Source organism: Carassius auratus, chromosome 48 (assembly GCF_003368295.1).
Source record: "Carassius auratus strain Wakin chromosome 48, ASM336829v1, whole genome shotgun sequence".
NCBI classification, from domain to species: Eukaryota; Metazoa; Chordata; class Actinopteri; order Cypriniformes; family Cyprinidae; genus Carassius; species Carassius auratus.
In genome coordinates, this window is record NC_039290.1 from 1,996,598 (window position 1) to 2,009,108 (window position 12,511).

A 12,511-nucleotide genomic window follows, 5' to 3' on the forward strand; every position below is an offset into this window, starting at 1 on the left:
ACTGAACTCCTGGTTTCGTCTGGACAGAGGAGAACTGGCCCCCCGACTGAGCCTGGTTTCTCCCAAGGTTTTTATCTATATTCTGTCACCGATGGAGTTTTGGTTCCTTGCCGCTGTCGCCTCTGGCTTGGTTTGTTGGGGACACTTAATTTCCAACAATTTTGTCGACTTGATTGCAAAGATACTATTTAAACTGAACTGAGCAGGATGATGATATCACTGAATTCGAAGATTAACTGTTTTTTTTTATTTTGCTCTATTGACACACTATTTTCCTATTTAATGCTGTTCATCTGCTTTTTTACAACCTGTATTGTTAAAAGCGCTACATAAATAAAGGCGACTTGACTACTAAAAACATATTTAAGAAGTCTAGTGCATTTTAGTAAATGTTTAATGTTCCATGTCTGAAAAGTGCTCACAGATATGGGGTATTAACGTTTGCTCTTTACAACTGTGTCTTCATCAAACCAAAGTCCATACTGATGCAAACACGGAAGTCCATAGGTTATAGTTTTCTGAAAGTGAATGATTTCAATTTAAAAACGATTATGCTGTGATCTGTTGGATGCATTCTTACATTTTTTAATGACTATCATGTTATAGGAGTCTTCTAAAACAATCTGGTATTTGAATGAAGCTTGATCTCTCAGTTCCCGCAGGTAAGAGAACAGTGAGCTGTGTGATTTTATAACTTGAAAGCCAGTGATATGGGTGATATGGGAGAGTGAAAAGAGAGATTATCAAAAGCATAAAAATTATGTCATTATTTACTCATCCTCATGTTATTCCAAACCTGTATGACTTTATTTCACCAAAGGAGAAAATATATACCCTAAAAGTGCTTTTCTTGTTCATACAGTAAATGCTAACCAATGCTATCAAGCTCCTAAAGGAAAAAGCACCATAAAAGCAATAAATAAAGCAATATTTCATGCTATATAGTCCTATAAGATCGATTTACATGAGAAGCAGGTGAAATTGTTCTCTTTGGGTGAACTATTTATTTAAAAACTGCATGAGATTCACATAAAATTACACTTTATTATATATTATATATTAAATATACACTTTATTATTAAGCACTTTTCCTACTCGTGTTATTGGCTAAACTTGAAAATTATTGACTTTTTTTTTCAAGCTCCTGCGTGCAGCTAGAATGACCTTATGGCTAAAAAGGTCATGATCACATATGCCTTGTGGGCAATGGGTGGCCCACTTGGCTTTCATCACATTTATCTTGGCAGAGACAGCCATGCTCTTCTTTGGATACTAACTTTTGGAGGTTTTGGCATTGGCTGGGCAAGAGACTTCTTCCGTATCCCATCGTACGTGAACGAGGCCAACCATGCAGCAGAGAGAGCCCCCGTTAGACGTCCACAAGCCAATCCACCACCACCTGTGGGCCTGATTCGGTTCGCCGGTCAGATTTGTGTTGGTATTTACTTCGGCTCTGTGGCTTTAATAAGTCTCAGTTCTCTTAGCTTCTTCTACTTCCTAGTGCTGCCACTGAGCGTAGCTACAGGTATTCATCTGGTGTCCTCTGTGGGCCAGCAGACCTCTGACCTTCAGAAGACCCTCATTATGTGCATCATCACATCATCCATCTTCTATGGCAGCAACCTCTCTCCTCTGCCCATCAGCATAGCTGGCAGTGTTACCGCTGCGCAGCACAGCACGTTCAGACCTCAGAGGCCAGAGCCACTTGGTGAGATGCACTTTACATATGCACATTTTTTGCATGTCAACCCAATAGTGAATGTTCCAAGAACTTTGACTAACACTTTGGCAAAGTTCTTTGAAACGTTCTTGCAGTAAAGTTCTATAAATTATTTGGTTTCTACTTGGTTCTCAAAATGTTGGCGCAAAAAAGTTATTTATGCATAATGTACATGTGCGAGACTGTTTAATTAAGCCAGTTTGTGTTAATCTTCCCAAGGGCCCCGTCTGTTTCGTCTGAGTTTATGTGTGCTGGCTTTTTCTGCTCCGCTGGGATACTGTGTTTTCCACAACACCACTGCTACATTATACTACATATCGGACTGTATAGCGGCACTGCTTGATTTCTTCTGGTTCATTCCATGGCTCAAAGGACTCCTAGAGTATTTTTTGCTGTTGCCATATCGTCTGCTATGTGGCCTGACAGGAGGAGGTTTCTACGAGGAAACCTGGAGGAAGATGCTAGAAATAATTCTTAATGAGTATAGTAAAAAAGAAATGGAGGCTCTGAAGGTGAGTTCAATACAGTTTCAAGTGGTCAACTGAATATTTATAGGTCTTACTTTGCAGTGTTTTTACATATAATAAGGTAAATAATGGATTTTTTTTTTATATATAATGGATGCATTTTAATATTTTCTTACAATCAGATGCTATCACTGTCAGAAGAAGCTTCTCTGGAGGAGGTCACTCGCAGCTATAAAGAACTGGTCAAAGTGTGGCATCCAGACCACAATCCCAAGCGGCAAGCAGAGGCACAGCAGATGTTTATTCAGATTCAGGAGGCATATGAATTACTTCTGAACAGACATAAGACAAAAAGGAGAAAATGATCTTCTTGGAAAGAAGTCACATAGGTTACTGTTTAAAAGTCACAAATTTAATTTTTACATACTTGAGAGAACAAAAGGATATTTTTGTCTGATAAAGTCAACATGATGTAATAAACGTTAATAAAAATAAAAAAAAGGTTTCTCATTTTTATTTAGAGAAGTTTTCCCTGGAGGAGGACAATTTAGGATTCTCTGCCATCTTGTGGTAACATTAAAATAATTGTTTTGCTACTCTTCCACAGGGAGTTGGCGACCCCAAGGGGTCTTCACGGTCTATTATTATTATTATTAGCAATTTATTGTAGGGAAAAAATGAAAAAAATTAACAAAATGTATATAATAATGACAAAATTAAAAGATTATTGTAGATCTCAGGCTTCTGGAATGGATGTAGATTAGTAAGAGTGCGTTGATGTAGGAGTTTGCTGAGCCTGTGGCTGTTCTATTTGCAAGCATCAATGACTTGAACTTTATGCGAGCTGCAATGGTAGCCAGTACAAGGAGATAAAGAGAGGTGTGACGTGGGCCCTTCTGGGCTTGTTGAAGATCAGACATGCTGCTGCATTCTGAATCATTTGCAGAGGAATGATGGAAATCCAGTCAGAAGAGCACTGCAGTAGCCCAGCCAAGAAAGGACAATGACCTAGACAAGAAGTTGAACAGCAAGCTCTGTCAGCAAGGGCCTGACCTTTCTGATGTTATGCAATGCAAACCTGCAAGATTGAGCAGTTTTTGCAATTTGGTCCTTGAAAGTTAGCTAGTCATCAAATATTACACCAAGATTTTTGACCGATGGTGATATAATTGTTGATGAACCTAGGATATGAGTAAATTCTAAATTTAGGTATATTTGCTATATATTTACTAGTTTGAATTAGTATGACTCTGTAAAATCAAAACAGAGTATTATATTACTCTGCAATGCAGGTATCATAGCCAAGAATATAAATAAATGAACGTGAAACTATATGCATGTTACTGTAGGACAGGCCTACATAACATCAAAAACTACTACAATAATGATAATATTATTAATGATAATAATACGCACTCTAATTAAATTATTGATGGTTTTAGGATTTACAATTTCGTGAATGTTGCCTATCATTTCTGTCACATTTTTTAATTCAACAAAATCCCCAAAACTAAACAAATATTAGGCCTGTTACCTTACATATGGAAATGATAAAGTGTTGCTTTAATTAAGGATTTTTTTTATTTTTTATTTGCACACTAATAAAACGATTAATGGTTTTAGAATTTATAATATCAATACTGTGTGATTTGTTCTAATAATACATTCAACGATTCTCACAAACAGACACATTTGACCTGTTTGTTAGAGTGAAGTGTTTTAAGTTGCTTAAATGAAAGAAGTAACGTAAAGTTATTACTTAAGATAAATCATAGGAAAGATTTGTTTTTTAAATGTCACTACTACTGACATTGAAATAATAACAACAGCATATAATTAGTAATATCATTAGTCTCAATTATCCAAATTATATGGTCACTTTTACTGACACACTACCGTCGAAAATAAATAATAATATAATAATAATAAAAGGTGGCGTTAGCTTTTTGTTTGCTAACCTGTAGCATGAGGATCGATGAATTCGATAATCTCTCGCAATCGTGGATTTGCGAGGCGGTTTTCGGTTATAGGTTACTCGGGCCTGTATCCCAGCATGGGCCCGGAAGTTGTTTGGGGTTTCAGGTAAAAGATCCCGGAGATGTTGCCTTCGCCAGAGAAAACAAACGGCGCTTCTGCTGTATAAATATTGCAATCACAGTCGATCGTCAGGTAAGAAAAATACTCACCGTGCAAAATCGCTACCGGTTATTCAGAGAAAGTGACATTAGATCAGGTAACTCTGCTCGGATTGGGAGGGTTTACACGGCTAGACGCATCTGGCGAGTACTGGGTGCCATAGCAACGCGAGCGGGCTCTCAGGAAACAAAATTTCGCCTTAGTTTGTCACGTCTAAAGATCGACTGTATTTCACGACCGGAGGCTGCCGATTGGATTGCGTTGTCAGCAACGCTAGTTCTTTCGTTTGTGAGTTAGTTCAGCACTGTCTTTGGCTTATTGTGAGCTGTCACGTCTCGTTAGCTGGTTAGCAGCGGCTGCTAGCTAGTGCTGCTCTTAGACAGGATTGACATGATTCTGCGTGCGGTCTGTCAGTCCTCCTCTGCAGCACGACGGTGCAGGAAAGTTACTAAACACACAAGTCTCGTGTACGACAGTCATTTTCTCGTCGTCAGGCGTTGTTTTGTGGTGTGATTGCTGACAGACAGGGGCTGTTTGGATTAATGCGGCAATTAGACTCAGTGACAGCACTGTGAATTCATGAGACTTGTCTGTTGGAGCTGTCTGTTTTCGGTCTTAGGCGATGCAAAGACGTATTACATTTCTGAAGGCCTGTTTGTTGTTAGCTCATATGTTATTAAATCTTTATAAATATGAAGTGGATATAAGATAATAGTCTTTAAGAGCCCATATTTATTCTAGGTTTAAAAGAATGAAAAAGTACCCAATGCCGTTTGTCGTCTAATAGCAACTGTCTAGAGCCTACACCTGCTGTTTATAATATCTAAACTTTATCTTCCTGTGATCCTTAGGTCAGTTTTGACCCCCCCCCCTCCCCCCCAAAAAAATTAATAATAATAATAATTCAGTTGTGATACTAGAGATTCAAATTATTACATTTTTTTTTATTTGGTCCCAAAGACTATTACAATGGGGGGGAAAAAACAATATTTTTAAACTAAATAATTGTCATGTGTCAAACAAAATGTTTAGGTCACAGTGTGAGACAAAAGTGTCACTTTCATATTTATTTCAGTCACTTGTAGGGTTTCTTTGTCTTTTAAAACACCTTGCTTGTATATTTTTTTTGCTGTTAGTTAATGTATGGTGTGTCTTTTTCTCTAGTTTATGTGTTTCATAATTCTATGTTATGACTGGAGCAGACAAAATTAGTCTATTTTGCATGCTGATTTCAACAAATACATTCATTCCCACTTATGCCACATACTGGAAATGTTAAGGAAAGTGCCATGGTGTTTTTTTTTTTCTTTCTTTTTTTTGTGTTGTTATTTGGTATAAAATATTACATCCAAGGGAGCTTTTACTGCAGGTGGTCTTTAGCCCAACTATTTACAATCATAAAGTACAGGACGGGTGAGGGTCTATATTTGAGAAAATATGAAATATTTTGGGGTCAAATAAATTTTATTTATAGATATCCAGAATTTTTTATATATATATGCTGCACAACATGCTGAATGCCAAAGATTAAAAGCTTTAAAGTCATAAAATTACAATTCTTTTTTGATGGCAGACGTGTCAAATAGTTATTTTTATAAACACAAACGTTTATTTTGTTACCAAAAGTGTTGCATTTGTTTCCAGTACCAAAGGCGACAGAAAATATGTGGAAATTTCTGAGTAATTGCAAATCATAACAACCCCTGTATTTGCCTTAGTATCATGGTTGCTTTAGATGTCAGCCTGTGTTCTGATAGGTCACAGTCTAAAGGGAGGGTAGTTTCTTGCACACTACACTTTCCATTTAAGACTAGAATTCTATAGATTGGACACTCAATTCAGCTGTTGAACTAGAAATGAGATCTTGACCAGTGTGTGCATATAAATTATTCAGCTACTCGAACCGTGCAACCACACAGGAAAGGGAGAAATAACGAACTGCAAGTGAACCCGTTTATTTTTTCAGTTGAAATCAGAAGAGCCAAAGATAAACATTTTAGCGTTCTTTGTGTGCACTGTATTATTGTATAATGTATCAATGCATGCACTTAGGATTCTTAAAAATGTGCTTCAAATTGTAAGTTGTTTTTTTGTAATATATGTAAGTTTTATGCCTTATTGAGTAATATTTTTTGTATGATTTCTCGGTACAGGCACCTGGTGTGATGATGAATGCTGACGATTGCAATGGCCGTTCGTACATGTCAGGTAAGGTGCCTTTATCAGGTCTTATTCTTTAGTTTTTTCTCATACACGTGCATGTAGCTAAATATAGTGGGTTTCAATGTCCATGTCCACATTAAAATCTGGGAATAAAAAAATGTAATTCAAAAAATGTATAATAATACTAAGACATTCAAAAAAAAAAAAAAAATCCTTTTTTTTTTCAGTTCAACTTTTCACTCAAATTGTCTAACTGATATAATTTATAGTGGGACATTATAATGTAAAAATGTAAAAAAAAAAAAAAAAAAAAAAATCCACAGATTATGTGGACCCCCTTTGTACATGACTGTTTCAATGTTTTCAGGTAGTGGAGATTCTTCAACAGAGCGGGAGTTTTTTGCAGGGGTCAGAGGACCCACTGTGAGCACACCAAACAGTCAACAGTCCTCACCCAGCCGCTCACTCAGTGGTCAGTATTTCTGTCCATTAAACTCACTTTTACATTTTGAATAATTTCTGCATTTGCCATTCATTTTACTGCCACACACTGATTCCTGATTATTTACACTCTGTAATGGATGAACGCATTTTGCTAGTGAATAAATTTAAAACTTTCTCTCCATTCCCAGCTAACTCCATCAAGGTGGAGCTGTATAGTGACGAGGAGGCAGGTGGTGCTCCACTGGCGGAAAGGAGAGTTGGGGAGAAGGATGAAAGATGGAAAGATGAAAAGGGTGAGTTGGCAGAAGATGGTGGTGTGGAGATGGTCGGAGGTACACGAGGGCAGTCTGGGAGCGGCTGCGGGGAGATGGCCAGCTCTGAGTCCGCATCCCCGGGTCCCATTCGGCTGCCCAATGGGAAACTTAAATGTGATATATGTGGGATGATTTGCATCGGACCCAATGTTCTAATGGTGCACAAGCGCAGCCATACAGGTAAGTGTTTCTTAACTTACTCTTGACAAAAAAAAAAGATCAAACTCTTTTAAAAATGCCAGCTTGAAGATATGTGCTGCTGTTTTTTTGGGCCGGTGGGAAAACTGGTAGTCTTGGTCTCTGTAGGTGAGCGGCCATTCCAGTGTAACCAGTGTGGGGCCTCCTTCACTCAGAAGGGCAACTTGCTGCGTCACATCAAGCTCCACTCTGGCGAGAAGCCCTTCAAATGTCCCTTTTGTAACTACGCCTGTCGCCGCCGTGACGCCCTGACAGGACACCTCCGCACCCACTCCGGTGAGCCTTTGTGGTTTGAGAGAGGCCATTTGTGAGAAATAAAGAGAAGGAAGGAAAGAGAACTTTGCGGCTGGAAAATAAATGGATGGAAAAGTGTGTGGGATGGAAAAAGCCTTTCGTTTTGCCACGGAGCAGAAATTAATGTAGTCAAGGTCATTTTAACCTGTTTCTCCTTTAATGCAAGTGCTGATTATTTTGCTGCCTAGAACTTTGCTAAACTTCCTTTTAAACCTGTTTGAATACTTATGGTTGTGCGAGCAGACTAATACGGGTAAATAAGACCTCATCCATTGGTTATGTAATCAAGTTTTAGTAAAAGACAACAAAATTCAGCGGTCTAGTATGACATTTAGAGTATTATGAAAACAGGATATCCTGCTTGTGTTTTTGAATGATGAAGAGCATTTACCTGTAGTGCCTAAGGTCCTTTGAATGAGAATGCAGATATTCAGAGAAATGACTTTAGTAATGAATTTCTCCGAAATGACGCACGTCTCTAAACCTGAACGGACAGATGCGGTCTGTAGGTTTTCCTATTCTACAAACGTCATAGATGAGCAGCGTGTCATTTCGTTTTTGGGGAAATTGTGACAAGGGAAATTCTGTGGTCTGATAAATCGTGTATAAGTCATTACATTATTTATTATTCATTCTTAATAATCATATTGGAAAAATTATTATTTTATATTAACATTTCTATATTGCAATTTATAAAACAAATAATCATTATTCTAAGTGGGTAGCATCTTTTATTAGCCACAACATCAATACTGTATTAGTAATGTTCTTGTTTCCAGAACACCTGCAAAGTTGTGTGAAATGCATTCATGTTCTCTGTTATTTCAGTGTCCTCCCCTACAGTAGGGAAGCCCTACAAGTGCAGTTACTGTGGCCGCAGCTACAAGCAGCAGAACACCCTGGAGGAGCATCGTGAGCGCTGTCACAGCTACCTACAGAGTCTGGACCACCAGCCTGCTCACAACACCCAGCCTGCACACGGTAATACCATATTTACTCACCCTAATGCAAGGGAGGTCAGAACTAGCAGTGCTTTGGCACCAAGATGTTAAAATGCATGATCTCATTCTTTCTGGAGCATCAGTGGTATTCACTACTCAAGTGCTGTCTGACAGGCGGCTGCTTTTGAAAGCTCTCCAGTGTTATTGCATTCATGCTCTGTGAAGATCACAGCTGGTGATGTAGCGGCGTGCATGAACGGTCCAAAGCACTTCGTGATTAAAATACATGCTTTGGAGAGGTATAATTGTAAACACTGAGAATATAAACAGGTGGTTATGTGGAAAATATCACTGTGCTGTAGGGCTTGCAGTATGAGTTCAAATGTAGCTTATACCTGTCTCTTTTGTTGATGATATGCTTTTTTATTCTTATTTGAAAAACAGAGCTGCTGTGTTAAATCAATATTAATGTATTGTAAGTTCATTAATAATCATACAGTTAATGCTCTGCTCTCAAGTCATTTATTTTACATTGGACTGTGTATTTAGATTTTTAAATAAAGGAGTAGTTTTTTTTTAATAAAGGACTACGCTGCTGTTTAAAAGTTTGTGGTCAGTGTAATTTTTCTTAAGGACAGATTGAATTGATCAAAAGTTACAGTAAAGATATTTGTAATGTTTTAAAAGGTTTCTATTTTAAATAAATGTGAACGTTCCTTTTGCAAAGGAACCCTGGAGAAATTGAATGCGGTTTCTACAGAAATACTAAGCAGCATTGTTCCAGGAATGTTTTCAACATTTATGATAATAGGAAAGTATTTATGAGCAACCAATCAGGATATTAGAATGACTGATGACTGGAGTGATGATGAGGAAACTTCATCAAAGGAATAAATTACATATAAACATATTATTAGTAAAATAGAAACTCTTGAATTTCACTGTAGTACTGATTTTACTGTAATTTTGATCAAATAAGTGCAGCCCTTGTGAGAGATTTCTTCCAAAAACAGACCCCAAAACATCTGAACTGTAGCGTATATTCAATACCATATAAATAATTGCTGTGGAATCAAAAATGGTGTGAAATTGCACTGGTATTGGCAAACACCATTTTGAATATTATTCTATTATAAACATGCTTCTACATTGGTATTATGTTCAGGTGAAGAGTCCCATAACGTGGAGATGATGTCTGAACCCCTGATCCAGTCTTCCTCAGAGAAGATGACTTTCATTGACCGGCTGACCAATAGCATCACCAAGAGGAAGAGATCTACACCCCAGAAGTTTCTGGGTATGACCATTTCGTTTCTGCTCTCCCATTCCGGGTGAAAAGTTAGTGAGTTAGTGAATTGTTTACAGACTTTACACAACAGAAAACATGTTTATGAAAATGTATGAACAAATCTGTCTGAATCAAGGGCCAAATCATGATTTGCCAAAAAAAAATCAATGTTTTGGTTTGGATGGCTTTTTCTGTGAATCATATGTTATTATGTCTGACTCAAAATGAGCTGAGCACTCAAAATGAGCTCTCTTTGTACATTTTTCAATTGTTAAACATGCAAATTTGTAAGGTTAGTGAAACTTAATTCCATCTAATTACTGACTGATTGTTAATATAGCAACATGTAGATAAATGTGGATGCAAAGGCTGCATTTATTTGATCAAAACAGATTATTATTATTTTTTGTAATGTATTTTGGTGATAGCATAGCTGACTTTTCCCCAGCCAATTCTCCAGTGTAAATGTCTGTAATATCACATTAATTTCTTTAAAAAAATATTACTGTACTCCAAAATTTTCAACAGTAGTGTGTGTGTATGTATGTATATATTTATCTATATCTTCTAATTTGCTCCGTTTTCTCAGTTAAGGTTTTAAAATTTTGCTGCAATGAATTAAATTTAGAAAAAGAATGTTATAAAAATGTTATTGGTTATTGCTTTGGTTATTTCAGTGCAATCAAGTGGTTACTGAAGACCAATGACGCTCCTTGATTTTCTAGGTGAAAAGCACATGCGACTGAATATAGCCGAAGCACCTTATGAACTTGACCCCAATCCTGAGAAAGAAGGGGACATGTTGCTTTCGCACCCCGAGGGTGACACCACTGCTTTAGCAGGCATGGGAGGACGTTTCCTGCGGGCACAGAGAGGAGGCAGCAATGATATGGATCCTTCCCACTCCCTGCGTATGCCTCCCCACTCCGCCTGCCTCTCAGAGTTCACCCCAGTCATCAGCTCCGTATACCCTCACATAACTCCTCTTGGGCAGCGTCTAAACTGTGCAGGGGGCATCTCCATGGGCCTGGCCGGGAGGGAGGCTGGCGAGGGTCATGAAGATGCGCCCTCCGCCCGCAACCACGCCGCTTCGCCAAGCAACGGTTACCAAGATTCGACAGACACTGAGAGCATGGCAGAGGAACAGTGCGTCATCACCTCGGTGCCACCGGGAAACTTGAACCACCGTGGGCGAGAGCGGCACAGTCCTAGTCACGCCAAAGAAACAGACCTGGAAGGGGACAGGGAGAAAAGGGTCCCTGGGGGTTTACCGACCAAGGCGAGTCCACGCTCACCACCAGTGAGGGAAGCCATGCAGGTGGTGGACGGGGAAGGGCGGTCGGTGCGCTCCTTCCGCTGCGAGCACTGTCGCATTTTCTTTCTGGACCATGTCATGTTCACCATCCACATGGGCTGCCACGGCTTCCGCCAGCCCTTCGAGTGCAACATCTGTGGCCACCGCAGCCAGGACCGCTACGAGTTCTCCTCGCACATTGTCCGCGGAGAGCACCAGGTTGGCTGAGGTGGGCTTGTAGTTGGCGGAAGTCGAGACTCGGGGGGAGATGTACAGAGTTGTATGCTGCTTTGAGATGGCGTCATGGCGTCTAGTTTGGTCTGCACCAGATTGGGGAATATTATCACCTGCTTTTATAGTTAACGGAAATCATATTTTACCATCGAAGACTAATCGCTTAGGTACGAACATAAGATGTGCAATTGCATCCGGTGTTAGAGGATGTCAAGAAGATTCAAACGGGGGACAAGTCGCATCCTCCGATTGCACTCCCATACCAAGTCATTCATCGCAAGACGCAGCTGTTTTGCTTTAGAAGTGCCTTCCTTCCGTGGGGTTTATTTTTATCAGTTGAGAAGAGAAATTGGAGGTGTGAGATTAGGTCTATATACTCATCTGTTCGGTGGCGTTTACATAGAGTCTGCCTCTTGAAGAGAGAAAGACAATGAACTGCTTTGGCGTCCAAAGTCTGGACTGTTTCCAGAGTGGTTTTCCAAAATTTCTGAGCCTGTTAAACAAGAGAAATCTATGCCTAGGAGTGTTCACACAAACTTTGTGCTCTTTTAGGATACCTCGGTGGGACTGTTGAAATTAGGCGACTCAGGGAGGACATTGCTGACAGAGAGGGAATGGAGAGCAAGCAGCGTGAATTGCAAAACTGAGGCTGGAGTATTGGTATGTTAGCCATATAAGGAGCACAGACACATATTGCCTTAATCGTTGCTTTATATGAACCCTGTACAAGCTAGTTGTCGAATTGCACATGGTTTTTAATGCTGGACGATTCAGTAGATACAGTGCAGCTTGAATTCGGGGAACTTTAAAACTGAGATGATACGGCACTCTTGGGTCAAATAGGATTGGGCTTAAGCTATGGCTCGGGTAATTTAATTTCTTTCTAAAATGTATGTTGATGTTTTACTTGAGAAAGGAAATGAACTTGAAACATTTGCCTTAGTTTTTGAGTCTACAACCTCTGCCCTGAAGAGAGAGAAAAAAACAAAAAACACTTGGTTTCCTCGTGCCTCAGATC

The 12,511-nt window shown here is 39.1% G+C and overlaps 2 protein-coding genes and 1 long non-coding RNA gene across 6 annotated transcripts; 2 read left to right on the forward strand and 1 right to left on the reverse strand.

The window, feature by feature from the left end:
• Nucleotides 1–494: 494 nt before the first annotated feature.
• Nucleotides 495–2,678, forward strand: LOC113065485 (DnaJ (Hsp40) homolog, subfamily C, member 22). The gene is made up of 4 exons (XM_026236750.1): nt 495–662; nt 1,142–1,708; nt 1,940–2,232; nt 2,370–2,678. The coding sequence occupies exons 2-4, from the start codon at nt 1,168–1,170 to the stop codon at nt 2,550–2,552; spliced, it is 1,017 nt and encodes a 338-aa protein (XP_026092535.1). The 5' UTR covers nt 495–662; nt 1,142–1,167; the 3' UTR covers nt 2,553–2,678.
• Nucleotides 2,069–4,467, reverse strand: LOC113065486 (uncharacterized). Its single transcript, XR_003279036.1, has 4 exons — nt 4,374–4,467; nt 4,146–4,292; nt 2,364–2,519; nt 2,069–2,181 (listed from the first exon to the last, which is right to left on the reverse strand). It is a non-coding gene; the product is annotated as an uncharacterized LOC113065486 (long non-coding RNA).
• Nucleotides 4,150–12,511, forward strand: LOC113065484 (zinc finger protein Eos-like). 4 transcript variants are annotated; one of them, XM_026236746.1, is made up of 8 exons: nt 4,150–4,356; nt 6,477–6,531; nt 6,854–6,958; nt 7,119–7,424; nt 7,536–7,718; nt 8,565–8,717; nt 9,843–9,974; nt 10,691–12,511. In XM_026236746.1, the coding sequence occupies exons 1-8, from the start codon at nt 4,153–4,155 to the stop codon at nt 11,485–11,487; spliced, it is 1,935 nt and encodes a 644-aa protein (XP_026092531.1). In that variant the 5' UTR covers nt 4,150–4,152; the 3' UTR covers nt 11,488–12,511. The 4 variants fall into 4 exon arrangements, with proteins under 4 accessions (XP_026092531.1, XP_026092532.1, XP_026092534.1 ...); XM_026236747.1 differs by having other exon boundaries at nt 7,551–7,718; XM_026236749.1 differs by lacking the exon at nt 4,150–4,356 and adding an exon at nt 4,493–4,611.